Source organism: Pararge aegeria, chromosome 17, assembly GCF_905163445.1.
Source record: "Pararge aegeria chromosome 17, ilParAegt1.1, whole genome shotgun sequence".
NCBI classification, from domain to species: Eukaryota; Metazoa; Arthropoda; class Insecta; order Lepidoptera; family Nymphalidae; genus Pararge; species Pararge aegeria.
In genome coordinates this window covers 15,056,673-15,070,050 of record NC_053196.1, presented here as the reverse complement: position 1 = coordinate 15,070,050, position 13,378 = coordinate 15,056,673, and the positions used below count along the sequence as shown (strand labels likewise).

The window sequence follows — 13,378 nt, the reverse complement described above, 5'->3', positions numbered from 1 at the left end:
CCTATTTAAAAAAAACGGTGAGTTATACATGCTATAAAGACAAATTTATTTTTATCTATCAATAATGATATGGAATAAATTATTTCGTCACACATATTTATGATTAGAAAAAAATTAATCATAATACAAATGGCCGCGATTATGACTCTAAACGACCGATGGAAATGCCAATAATTATTTTATATTTAATAATAATATTAGGTATACTTAAAATATATATTTTATAGCTCATAACATATTAATTATTTATAGACCTCTGCAATGCTATTCAAATGTGCATCTTTTATTATTTAAATTTTATGCTGAGTTAGCCTTTAAGTGGGGTGTGCAGCATTAGAAAACAATTGTTAAATGTGTCCATATATTAAGATGAGGTTGTATACAAATAAACGTTGGCTTCCTAATAAATAAATAAATATTTAAAATAAATAATAATAATATAAGAATAATAAGGCATGGTAAAAGTCCACCAATCCGCACTTGGCCAGCGTGGAGAATAACGGCCTCGAAACCTTTCTCATTCCCGTCACTCCCGGGACGAGAACCGTGCCCTGTAGTGGGCCGGATATGGGTTAATAATGAAAATGAGTTGGTTTTTTTTTATAAAGTGAAAGTAATAAAAATAACAAATCTTTCTACCACGCATAAAACCCAACGAAAACAAAACTAGTTCTATAGATACAATAATATTTACGACGGTTAATCGAACACCAGAGCGAAATAATTTATCAATCAAATGAAGATGAAGATGTCTTTTTTTTTTTAATAACTCCAACGCAATGAAGCAACGATTACCGTACGAGTTTTTACACCAATAATACGCATTTTGCAAAATCTCACGTGAGATTTTCGGCGGGATTATGACTGGTCCAGCAAAATCTTACGGCGGAGTTAAAGAATTTTCAAAATCACCTCACGTAATTAATTAATGCTTCGTTCATTATTATCGTCATCATCATCAACCCACACAGGGTAGGGGGTTCAACTCAGAAGGGCTTGGGCCACACCTAGTCCACAACGCCGACCAAATGAGAATTGGTGGGCTTTTTTTTACCTTGCAAGCCTTTTAAATAATTTTAGATGTAGGCCATTTAAATAATATTGCAGAAGGCTACGTCTATTAATAATTAATAATTATGCTATGAGCTATAAAATATATGTTAAGCATACCTGATATTATTATTAAATTTATATACGTTACAGTTTTATATAATAAAACTGTAACGTATATAAATTTACTGGACTGGGCGATATCTGTACATTAAATATATTTTGAAAATTTTGAGCGGGAGATGCTTTCTAATCATTCAGAGTCCAAAACAGATTTTTATTTAATTTTTGTCTGTCTGTCCATCCGGGCATCACGTGAAAACTCCTGACGGGATTTAAATAAATTTTTTTATAGTGGTAGTTGATATTCCGCGTCAACATATTGGACACTTTTTATCCCGATAGACAATAAGTTTCCTCCGGGAAATGGGATGAAATTTTTTATCAATTTTACTTTATAGTTCCGTTAAATTTGAACCGATTGTTTGGTTGAACGCACTAATCTCAGAAAATGCTGTTTCGATTTCGATTTTTTTTTTGGATTGGAAGTATCAATTAAGGCTATATATATATATATATCATCACGCTACGACCGATGGCTACTGTGGTTAATGAAAAATTTTGCAAAATCTGCAAAAAATATCCCTGTAATTCGGATACATCCGATGCGTAACCGGTAAACGTTACGCTTACTTTACGACGGAAGTATTTAGTAAATATATAGGAATTGTTTCTTTAAAGTTCTATAAAACAGTCCGCGACAACATACGAGTATTTTTTTAATGTTGACTCATTCGCGGACCAATTCGTGAGTGTCCGCTAGTTAAATATAAAATAATTATTCACATATCCTTTGAGAACGTTATGGAGAAGCTCTCCGGCATGCAGGTTTCTTCAAAATGCTCATTGCTTACATTTACCGTTCAACCAAGTGGTATATGAATTAATTTGAAATAAATAATAATATATGAATTAATTAATTATGCTTAAATAGCTTGATCAAAATATTGAAGTCAGTTTTTTAATTTTCTTAATCGGCAAAGTCAATAGCTAAATTGCCTAGAAGTCCTAAACTAGGAGGTCATGCGAAACACGCGTCTAAATCAGCACAGCCATTCAAAATTAAAACACGATGTATCTGCAACCATATTCAGCGGTTACAGGCCAATGTTAAACAATGCTCCTTGCCAAAAATCTGTGCTAAAACGCCAACGTCCTGCTTTGCGGTTGCCGCCACAGCTTGGGTATCTTACAGTTCGGCAATCGCCTTGCATTTTTTTTTGCCGCTAAAGTGGAAACTACTTGGCTAGGCTATCACCGATCTAGACCTTAAATAAGGGGTACAAAGCCAGCGTATGTCACAGCTGAGTGTTTCTGTTCTTAGAGCGAAGCGTAGCAATTTTCAAGTAAACATGTGACGAAGTGAGCTAATTTGTCGCAGAATTTAGCGGTTACAGGCCAATGTAGCAACAGTGGTCCTTGCCAGAAATCTGTGCTAAAACGTCAACGTCCTGCTCTGCGGTTGTCGCCACAGCTTAGGTACCTTACAGTTTGGAAATGGCCTTGAATTTTGTTTTTATTCCGCCGAGCTGTAAACGACTATGCTATCAACGATCTTACATCTTAAACAAGGGGTATAAGGCCGGCGTATATCGCAGGTGAGTGTGTCTGCTCTTAGAGCGAAGCCATTTCCAAGTGAGTAACTGATGAAGTGTAATTGCAGTAGAATAGAAACAAAAATTCCGCACTTGACACTTTTACAGTCTCACCTGGTGGGTGGTAAGTGATAATGTAGTCTAAAATGCTAGCGGACTAACCTCTTAGTAGTATGGGAGTAACTAAGTAACTAGTCAGTCACGAATCTACATCAAGTGAGATTGCAGTCAAGGGCTAAAACACGATAACGAAAAATGTCATTTTATATCGTGAACTTCTGCAAAGCCTACTTGTATCTAACAAACCTAATTCATGGGGGCTAACTACCGTCACTTAAAGCAGGATTATAAAGCCTAAAATATTCGTAGATTAGTATATTTATCTTTGTATGTATGTATTGCTGCAAGCTATCTCTTACGGGCAATCTTTGTAAACAGAGCTCACCGCAAGAGATATTAATAAGATAATATTTCAATTTGGTACGGTATATTGAAATATCCTTACAGCCCTTGCTCTGCGCCAGTGCGTTCGCTACTGAACTGTACGATAGCTAAGCGGTGTTTAGTACTGAGGGACAAAGTAATCCTTGCTAATTTGTTTGTCTGTTACCGCCTCACGTCTCAACAGCTTGACTAATTTATATTATTCGAGCGCGCTTACTTTGCGTCATGGATTAGGGCAACGCATCCAAAATCATGAGGTGACAACCAATTAATGTCGAGGACGTGCCAATAAGAAACTAAAGGCAACGAGATAACGTCTCCAGCCTATTAGGCTGCACCTCCACGAGCGATTATATCGCGGCGATAGACCACGCCGTCAAATACAATATTACCCAATTATATTTACAACTAGCTGAACTGCGCAAGTTCGTCTGCACCAAAACGGTTACTACCGGTTTTAATATCTTGATACAAACTAGAACCTAATTTCAGCGCATCTACCGGGTCCAGTTTATTTCCAAACTATATTTCTTTACTCGTCGTAACTTTTTGCCTTTCCGGAACCTCTCCACTAACACTTACACTTTATGGTGTGGTATTAAGAAGTACTCGCGTTACTCTAGCTCGTGGAAGTGCAGCCTTAAGATGCCGAGTATTCCAAAACAAGGTTTTAACTTTATATACATGTAACTATGCTATAATTAAATCTATGAATTTCTTTAAAGCGAAAAAATATATATTATTTCTGATCATATTTCTGACTAAACGATTATCCATGAACATTCATGTTTATCACATGAATGTTTTTCAGTTTCTGGGTGTTTATATGTATATTATAAGTATTTATGTATTCTATTCATAAAACTATTCATCAGTCATCTTATCCTCATACCCATAGACAAGCAACGCTTACTTTGGGGCTAGATGGCGATGTGTGTATTGTCGTAGTATGTTTATTTTATTTTATCCGCTTTACACGATTATCTAAGACTTTCTCGAAAGAAGATAGTGCCTGGCCTCGTAGCATTATAGGTCGCGTTTTAGTTTGCAACGTTCTGTAATCGACTCCGGTCAGATCTCGCCCTTCATTACCTACTACTAGGTTATTAATCCCATGCGAATTATTAATACTATAGTACATATTATGAAAAAAAAAAAAACCACTCCGACTCGCTCTAAAGCGGATTTAATCGATCATGTAACCGATTATACAGGTGATCTAATTTTATTGGATTGAATATCAGATTGAATCTAATTTTATCTAGGATTCGCCAGTTTGTTGAAAACATTTAATTGCGTTATGCGTATTACATTACTGCACAAACTCCCATGTTATACTGTCTACAACATAGATGGACCGAAAGCGTTATTTTTTTTTAGTACTATTAGCTCGTAACAAAAATATCCCTGTCGAACCGAATAAAAATTGATTCTAGAACTTCTTGCCCGATAATATAATGTGCAAACCGTGAACTAAATCATACATATAACCAATTCGGTTTTTTTCTTTCACGCTATTGGAGAAAAATTCGGTTGTACTAAAATCAAGGCTATAAGGAATTGACCTTTCAGTAGGATAATTCCTTTTTTTTTGGTTATAATACAGATATTCTCTCTATAACAATTAGGATCGTTTTTATCACCAATCATTTAATTATTACCAAGAAGATGTCCATCCTGCAGTTGCGTGCACTTCATACATGCACAAAAGCCCTGCCCTCTACAATTGGTGATCGAACTCCGTCCCACCAAAGGGGGACTGAATTCCTAACCAGTTGACTATCACCACAACTAGTTTCCGACACAAAAATGTTTGAGGCCCGTCGCACTAAATCAACAGTTAATGCTAACGGCTTCATTAACTTTTAACAAGGGTTTCCCTCTAACCGCGTAACCAGAGGTACTCAAAATGTCAACCGGCGTAACCTATATTTGACATATTACCTCTAGAGGGGCGTTGACCTTTGACCCCCGAGACCTTACGGGCGACCCAATGACGTGAGACCCTTTTCACCGTTTATTAACCCCAGATCCATGACGCAAAAAGAGAAATTTATGTTTGACTGCTCTGTCTATATGTTTGTTTGACATTATCAGTCAAATTCAGAAGCCAAAGTCAAAAATATCTTCATTCAAGTAGGCCCATATATGGCACTCATGATGCGTGTATTACATGAAATATGTGTACATGGTAGTGAGATCAGTGTTTGCGAATATTATACCAATATGGTTAAGGCTTAAAATATATACTACTACGACAATGAACACATCGCCATATAGCCCCAAAGTAAGCGTAGCTTGTGTTATGGGAACTAAGATAGCTGATGAATATTTTTATGAATATAATACACATAAATAGTTATAATATATACAGATAAACACTCAGACACTGAAAAACATTCACGTATGTCACACAAACATTTTCCAGTTGTGGTGATCGAACCCACGGCCTTGGACTCAGAAAGCAGGGTTGCTGCCCACTGCGCCAATCGGCCGTCGTATATAATATTTTATGTTTTCTCTTTTTCTCGCACATAACCACAACTATTTTTCATTATTTTCTTGTTTGGCTTGTTAAAGTAAATCCTTTAATAAATCATTATTTTCAGAACATTGATTCAATTTAATTCAATATAATTCTTTTATTTGCATAAAACATTGTAGTTACTTGCATATAACAGGTACAAAAACTATGACATGCAAATCTAAATTTTAGGCTTACAATTTTAGCTATTCGATTTTATTTAATCCCACTCTCTAAAAGGCACAGGTCTCCTCACACAATGAGAAGGGTTTAGAGCGTAGTCCACCACGCTGGCCGAATGCAGATTGGTGGACAACTATGCGATCACTTATTATTTCACGATTATGGATTTTGTAATCACTGCTAAACTAAAAAATCGATGCTAAAATTAAAGACGTTGTGAAAGTTGACATCCGAAATTTTACCTATTTTAAATTGTTAATGCAGGTAGCATTAATCTTCTGAAAAGTGTTTCCTTAGAAGTTTGAAAACACAATGACTGTACCGAACTCTAAAATTGGCTTGAAAAATTACATAATCCTCAGGTCATCGTTAGGAGGGCGCGACTGTTGATTTTGTAATCCGTACCGTGTTTAATAATATCGATTCTCCCAAATAATGTGTGAACGTCGACGAAATACCTTAAATTACGAACGAAGGGAAAGATTAAAATACCATCTTAGACCGCCAGGTGAGATTGCAGTCAAAAGCTAACGAAACAACAGTTTAAAATTCCACTTTCGTAAGTTATTTATCAAATAGTGAATTACTCGATAGTTCTTTGTTTTTATTGCATTATACAGCGGTGATGCTTAAATAATACAAATTCATCATACAGGGTGTGGATTTTGCTCGAATGATTCCTCCAGCGTGGATTATGTACTCCGTGCTGTGGAGCAAGGAAAAGTGTTAAATTAACGAGAGGCTAACTGTGGTTTAGTGCGTATCAATTTAAAATTTTCCTTGTGTTTAAAATTGACGTGCAGTGTATCTCATTCTCAACGCGTGATTTAGTATGAGTAATAATTATTATTCTATTACATAACGTATCTAGTATAGGCAGTCTTCTGCCCCCAAGCAGCAATGCTGAGCCGATCTCTGCCGATGGTTACCCATGTAATTACATTTGTTATGGGCACAGAGCAGTAATTTGTAGGACGTGTTCCTGGTATTCCCTGGCAGTGTTGTTCTGTTAATAGGCGATAGTTTTCCACTACCATGATGGGGTCATTATCATCATCATACCAACCCATTACCGGCCCACTACAGGGCACGGGTCTCCCACGAAGGGGTTAAGGCCGTAGTCCACCACACTGGCCCAGCGCGGATTGGTAGACTTCACACACCTTTGAGAACATTATGGAGAACTCTCAGGCATGCAGGTTTCCTCACGATGTTTTCCTTCACCGTTGAAGCAAGTTATATTTTAATTACTTATACGCACATAATTTAGAAAAGTTAGAGGCGCGTGCCGGGATTCGAATTTGATTCGTGCTCCTCCGAAAGTAAAGTCGAAGTCCTACCGACTGGGCTATCAGCGCTTCACCGTAAATTATTACTTTAAATAAAAATTGGTATTATTACGTCAGTGATCGCTAAGTAGATCGGTAAAGCTTTGGCTTAGCTTTCGCGGGACAGATTTTGAATCCCGACATCTCTAACTTTTCGGAGCTATGTGCGTTTTAAGCATTTGAAGATCACTTGCTTTAACAGTGAAGGAAACCAGAATGCATGAGATTTCACAATAATGTTCTGAAGGGCGTGTGAACTACCTATCCGCGCGGTGCCAGGGTGGTGGGCTACGGCCTAAACCATTCTGAGGAGATTCCCTTTAGTGGTGATGATTAAGATTGTAAGTACGTACTAACGGTCCATTCACTGAGTAAAGACCATTAACAAGACAATCGCAAATAATAATTAGTGCTAAATCGCTAATACGGCCACGGCAGGGTTAATGAACTTTGCGAAAACTGATAAATTGACGTTGCATTTGTTATGGACTATTTCACTACGACGCTAAACAATATAATTTGATGTGTAAAATTGTAGTTCTTTTAAATCAAAAAGACTACCTAAAGAGATATATATGTTTTTATTTCAGTAGAAGCTATGGGCTTCATAAGAAGGCTCAGAGTCACTCAGCGGGCGATGTAGAGAGCTATTCTAGGAGTATCTCTACGTGATCAAATCAGAAATGAGGAGATCCGTAGAAGAGCTAGAGTTACTGACATAGCTCAGCGATTCGCGAAGCTGAAGTGGCAATGGACGGGGCACATAGCTCGGAGAACCGATGGACGTTGGGGTCTTAAGGTGCCGAACTGGCAACCCCCCAAACCGGTAAATGTCATCTGTCCGCCCCCAACTAGGTGGACAAATGATATCAGGCAAGTCGCTGGGAGCCTCTGGAGGCAAGTGGCTCAGGACCGTGTACTGTGGAACTCCCTACAAAAAACTTATGCCCAGCAGTGGACGCCGATGGTTGAAATGATGACATCTCGACTGATATGCAGTGGTAAATGATGATGCTGTGCAAGCATAAGGTTCAACTAAGTAGCTCTGAGAAAAAGGGTGGTGCCGAATGGACAGACTGACAAATAGAAAATGACCGACAGGCAGGAAATGGAGTGCTCCTCCAATCCTTTAAGAGTTTTTTTTTGTCACGAACTCTAAAATTTAAGTCAATTTGCATAAGATATAAATTGGTAATGATGATAAAATAATACATTGCATGGTATTGCATTACATAAGATCAAGGTCAAGTAAATTTCATAATATTACTGTCTAGCTAGAGGTATTGAAATAATATTTTGAAATGGCTATATCAGCAACTTTCATAGTCAAAATATACATACGCTTCTAATAAATATAAAAAAAACACTTAGGGTATCAACAAAATTATGATCATCTGTTTATTGAATTCGTTTTTCTTTAATATAGTTGACTATTGACTATTTTGTTTTACCGTTTTTTTTTAACAGCTATAGTTTGAGCTAAACTACTTTTTATCCTAAAATAATATACAAATAATGTTACAGTTAACTACTAGCATATGTATGTATGGCCGTTTATATAATATAATAGATGTTACTTGCATGAATTTTAACAAAAGGGGTAATCAAGTGATTCAAATGAATATACCTCCTGCCTACATGCTACAACATAATCATAATACATAATAGACTTTTGTACCAAATTTTATTAATTTTTTGACGTGACAACGTCTTATAATTCGATGGAGCCGGCTGCAGGCACGAAAAAACATGACGTATGCGGCGTTACCTCGCTCTGAGGCGTTTCATTCAAGGCTTGAAGTGCAAGCGAGAGCGCGGAACGAGCGACATAGCGGCACAGTCGGCCTTCGCGTTCGACATCTGTCTCTCTCCTACTTGAGTGAGCGATGCGTCCGCATGGACAGCTTCTATACAATAATACATTTACATGTTTTCGGCAAGGATGAAGTGCAGTGAAAAGTGAATGTGGTGTCAATTGTTTATAGCAACGATAATATCTATCCAACAAATAAAATTAAAATTTTCTTTTGAAAAATGCAACCATTCCATCAGTATTTTCTTACGACGTTGTCACGTTGAACTATCCTCAGTAAGCCGACTTTACAGACAACTTTTTTTTATTGATGTCTAAATTCTGGGCACAGGTCTCTTCCTTGACAGAAGACATGGATAGATCTCAATTTTCCACATTGTGCTAATGATGGTGTGAGGATTTTTAAAGTAACAAGTTATCTTAATTCAAACAGGTCCATAGAAGGCACTTTTGATGCATACGCACAAAACTAGTACATAGTAGTGAGAAGATAGAACAAACTAACTATCTTAAAACTGTAGCTTTTAGGGTTCCAAAAAACACCCTGGTGTAAGAAGCCAAGAAATGAATTAGATGGATGTATCAATAACACGTCAACACAAAGCTTTCCACATTGTGTTACAAAAATATTGTAAGTAACTTTTGGTTGCTTTGCCTGACGCCTGCCAAGTACCCTGCATAAATTAATAGTTCCGGTTAATGACCAATCACTTTGTAGCTGGTCTGACCAAGTAGTTGCTTACAGGTTTTCCTAGTACATTAACTATCCAAAAGGCAGAGGATAGAACAGGGGAAGGCTTAACTAAACAATACAAGGAAAGCACCTCAACCCAGACTCTGCTTTCAGTAATGAAAAAAACAACAAAGAAGATCAATTACTAGAGCAATTTTGTGATAATGATAATTGAAAATGCTCAGCAAGACACAAAACAAATACAAAAAGCTCAAGGGCGAGAGCTAGGTACTGAAAATTTCCCAATAGAAAATCCCAATGCATCATTATTTACCGACAAAGCGCAGGGATAAAACACAGGACCTATATGGGGTATTATTCAGAGAAAGAATGATTGTGTACATTTAAAAAATATAATACGCTTCTTTGTCCACTTTTAATACAGTTTGTCACAAATCCTTTGTAACTGTTTTTTTTTTGCTAGGATAAGAGCTAACCTGTTTCTCTCTAAACTTTCCCTAATATCGGTTGCTTTGTTAGATTGTGAAAAAAGGACAAAGCAATGAACAAAAATAAACTATCACATTTATAATATTAGTAAAGATTTACACACAAACCATCATACATACATGTGAGTGAAGACTGCTGTAGTGAGGATTGTTTTTAATAGATTATATAGTTGTCATTTTGTGTTTCATTTTATGGTTTTTAATTCTCTTGGCACCTAAGTGTGACAGGGCTACATTTGATGCAATTCTGGGTTTATAGTTTAGCAACATGCCAACTGAGCATACCAGTTATAAGGTATAATTTTAACTTTAGTGTCATTGTTAAAATTATACCTTGCAAATATTGTAAGGGATGATTAACCTTTAGAGGATTCTGTTTATTACTTTGTTATTCAGCAAGGTTTTATGCTGATGCTCTATAAACTCAGTCTAACCCTAAATTTATAAGGGTGAAAATGCAGAGCACTGCTTGTAATTATAATACTAAACAGACATTTCAAAGTCAAACAATCTTCATGTTTGAAGAAGTCATGTTGTACCAACCCATAAATACTTTATTTTTGGACCCATACGTGGCATAAGAGTTTGATTTTCTAGGCATGTTTACAATCATTAAATATTTTTACATGGCCACACACATAGGGTTTTCACTTTTAATAATGTTATTATTTTCTTGAAAATCTACTGGGCTGAAATGGTTTCATTATATTCAATGGTGGTGGAATTAAATTCATACATATATATTATTATAGTTTGCTTTAATGGGAAAGGAAAACAGTATGAGGAAAGGTTGTTCTCAAAGGTGTCTGAAGTCATTCCACACTTGGCTAGTGTGGTAATCTGCCTAAGCCTAAACCTATCTACTTCTAAGAGGAAAACTTTGCCCTATAGTGGGCTGATAAGAGGTTCATAATGAAGACTACAAGTAGTAGTATCTATGTAGAGCAAACTCTTAACCAGGTTGAGAAAAACCAATTCCATTAGTTGATTAGTGAATTAAATTGATAAGGCTCCTGTTATTCCTTTTGATTTCCTGATATTATCATAAGTAAATGATAACATTTACTTATATATTCATTAAAACCTATGTGGTTCTTGGTTTTAATGAATATATAAGTAAATGTTAAATTATTTATTAACATGGAGCCCTATCTATCATGGGAATCTGAGGTTCATATGTTTAGCGGGATTAGAATTAAAATACTGCAATCAGCGTAATTCATTTTGCCCTACAAGGTTGTCTATGGACTATGTTTAGAATCTAGTAGTGTATGCTTAACACCAACAGCACATTCTCTTTGGCATTTTGAACACCCAATGAAGGATCTATGTCTAAATCTCTGTATGTTTCTGTTTCTAAAACTTCAAAAACAGTTGATGGAATGACTTAATATTAGTACACAATGTTGCATTTCTACAAATTATATCTGTATCCCTGAGATTCTAAAGGGATGTGAACATTTTTCACACTGAATCATATTGAAACATGGCAGTGTTATGCTAATATACTAAAAGACACAGAAGCAAATGAATATCTAATAAATTAATCAGCACATTAATTCATAATCAGCAATGTTTTGCAACTAGTGGTTTTTTCCTGGGATAAAAATATCCGATCCTCTTTAAAAGCTATGCCAAATTATTGTATCCACTTTGATTCTATAGTGCATTGTCAACACCAACCACAAACACATAGGTATAGAATTACCAGTATACCTAACTATAAAGAGTATATTTATCTATTATGATTTATATTAGTTAACTATAATTAAAGCAGTATTGCTAACACCTGCCCATTGGAACATCTGTAAAATTAGCACCTTTTGTGTGTATAGTGAAATTATGCAATGACATAGTGAAATTTTTCTATTATAATGCATATTTGACAAGAGAAATAACAAAGACTTGTTTGCTGTGAAAGTTACATTAGCAAATAAGCAACTTTCCTCATACCAACTAATGGCCTGACATTGATTGGCCCCAAGGCTTCCCTAAAATACACAATGAATAATGAATGATACTATCTGCAGGTTTCTAACTGTTTATCAGATACTATCTATGTGTATGCTATAAATATATAGGTTATTTGAGCTGTTGCTATGCAAGATATCAGGCATCTATACATGTATAACTAAGCACACATCAACTGTTGCCTTCTTATGAGCTACCACTATATTGTAAGTGTCACCCATGTCCCCCATATAAGTATGTAAACAGTATGTTTGATCGCTTTCTTGAATGTTTACAATTGTAAATCTCGACGGGAATTGATATCTCGAGTCGTATCTCGCGTTATAACCTCAAACACGTAAACTGGCGATGCGAACGCCACATACAGGTTATACTAGCACTCGTAAAAACTATTAACGTGACTCGGAAACCTATCGGGTACGTGGATGCGACCATTTCGGAGGCGCTTCGAGTTATAGTGGTAACTTACCCAGGGGATGCGATCCGAGCGATTTTATCACTAGCACTGAACAAAAAGGATACATGCTAAGTCCAGATTGAAACCGTCCTTCATGTAGCGTATCCGACGCTTGCTCACCATGCCCTTGATCGGGTTGGTCATCTTGATGTTGGAGATGGAGTTGGCCATGGCGGGCAGGGGCCAGCGCCGCGGGAGCAACTCTGCCGCCGCGCCCTTAGCGGGCCTGGTGCCCGGCACCCAACGCTTCTCGGGTGCCTTGCGGTCGCGGCGCCGGCAGCTCACGCAAATCCCCATAAAACCTCCGGCGCTCGCATGGGGCCGGCGGAGCGCGAGCGGACGCCGCGGCCGCCCGATCACCTCGCGCCCGCCATGGTCCGCTCGGCCTGCACCGCCCGAGCCGCTCCCGGGCCCTGCGCTCCCCGTGCTCTCCGCAGCGGCTGCTCGCTCCGCGCACCGAGGCCACCCGAACGCACCAACACCAGTCACACATATAGCATACTCCACGCCCGCCACTGATGCACGCACTGTCGCCACTCGTCCCGCTGTCGCTACGCGAGCGATGCCACAATTTATCACAATTTATCTCGCACGAATGGCGTCCATCCTGCGCTCGCACTCGATCCTAGCACACGACCGACGAGAAACAGTTGCACAAGAAAGAAAGATGGTTATGAATTGATGGCCAAAGTGTTGACGCCGTCCCGTTCGCACTCAAAACGTACGCGGTAATCTAACAGAGACAGAACACAACCTTAATTTCAGTGGTGG

At 37.6% G+C, this 13,378-nt stretch overlaps 1 protein-coding gene across 3 annotated transcripts in view; it reads right to left on the bottom strand.

The window, feature by feature from the left end:
- Positions 1-13,378, bottom strand: part of LOC120631178 (phosphatidylinositol 3,4,5-trisphosphate 3-phosphatase and dual-specificity protein phosphatase PTEN) — a 77,543-nt gene extending 64,165 nt beyond the window's left edge. For all 3 annotated transcript variants that reach the window (XM_039900646.1, XM_039900647.1, XM_039900645.1), the window contains exon 1: positions 12,673-13,378. In XM_039900646.1, coding sequence (XP_039756580.1) covers positions 12,673-12,904 — 232 coding nt within the window. In that variant the 5' untranslated portion in view covers positions 12,905-13,378. The remainder of the gene's footprint in view (positions 1-12,672) is intronic.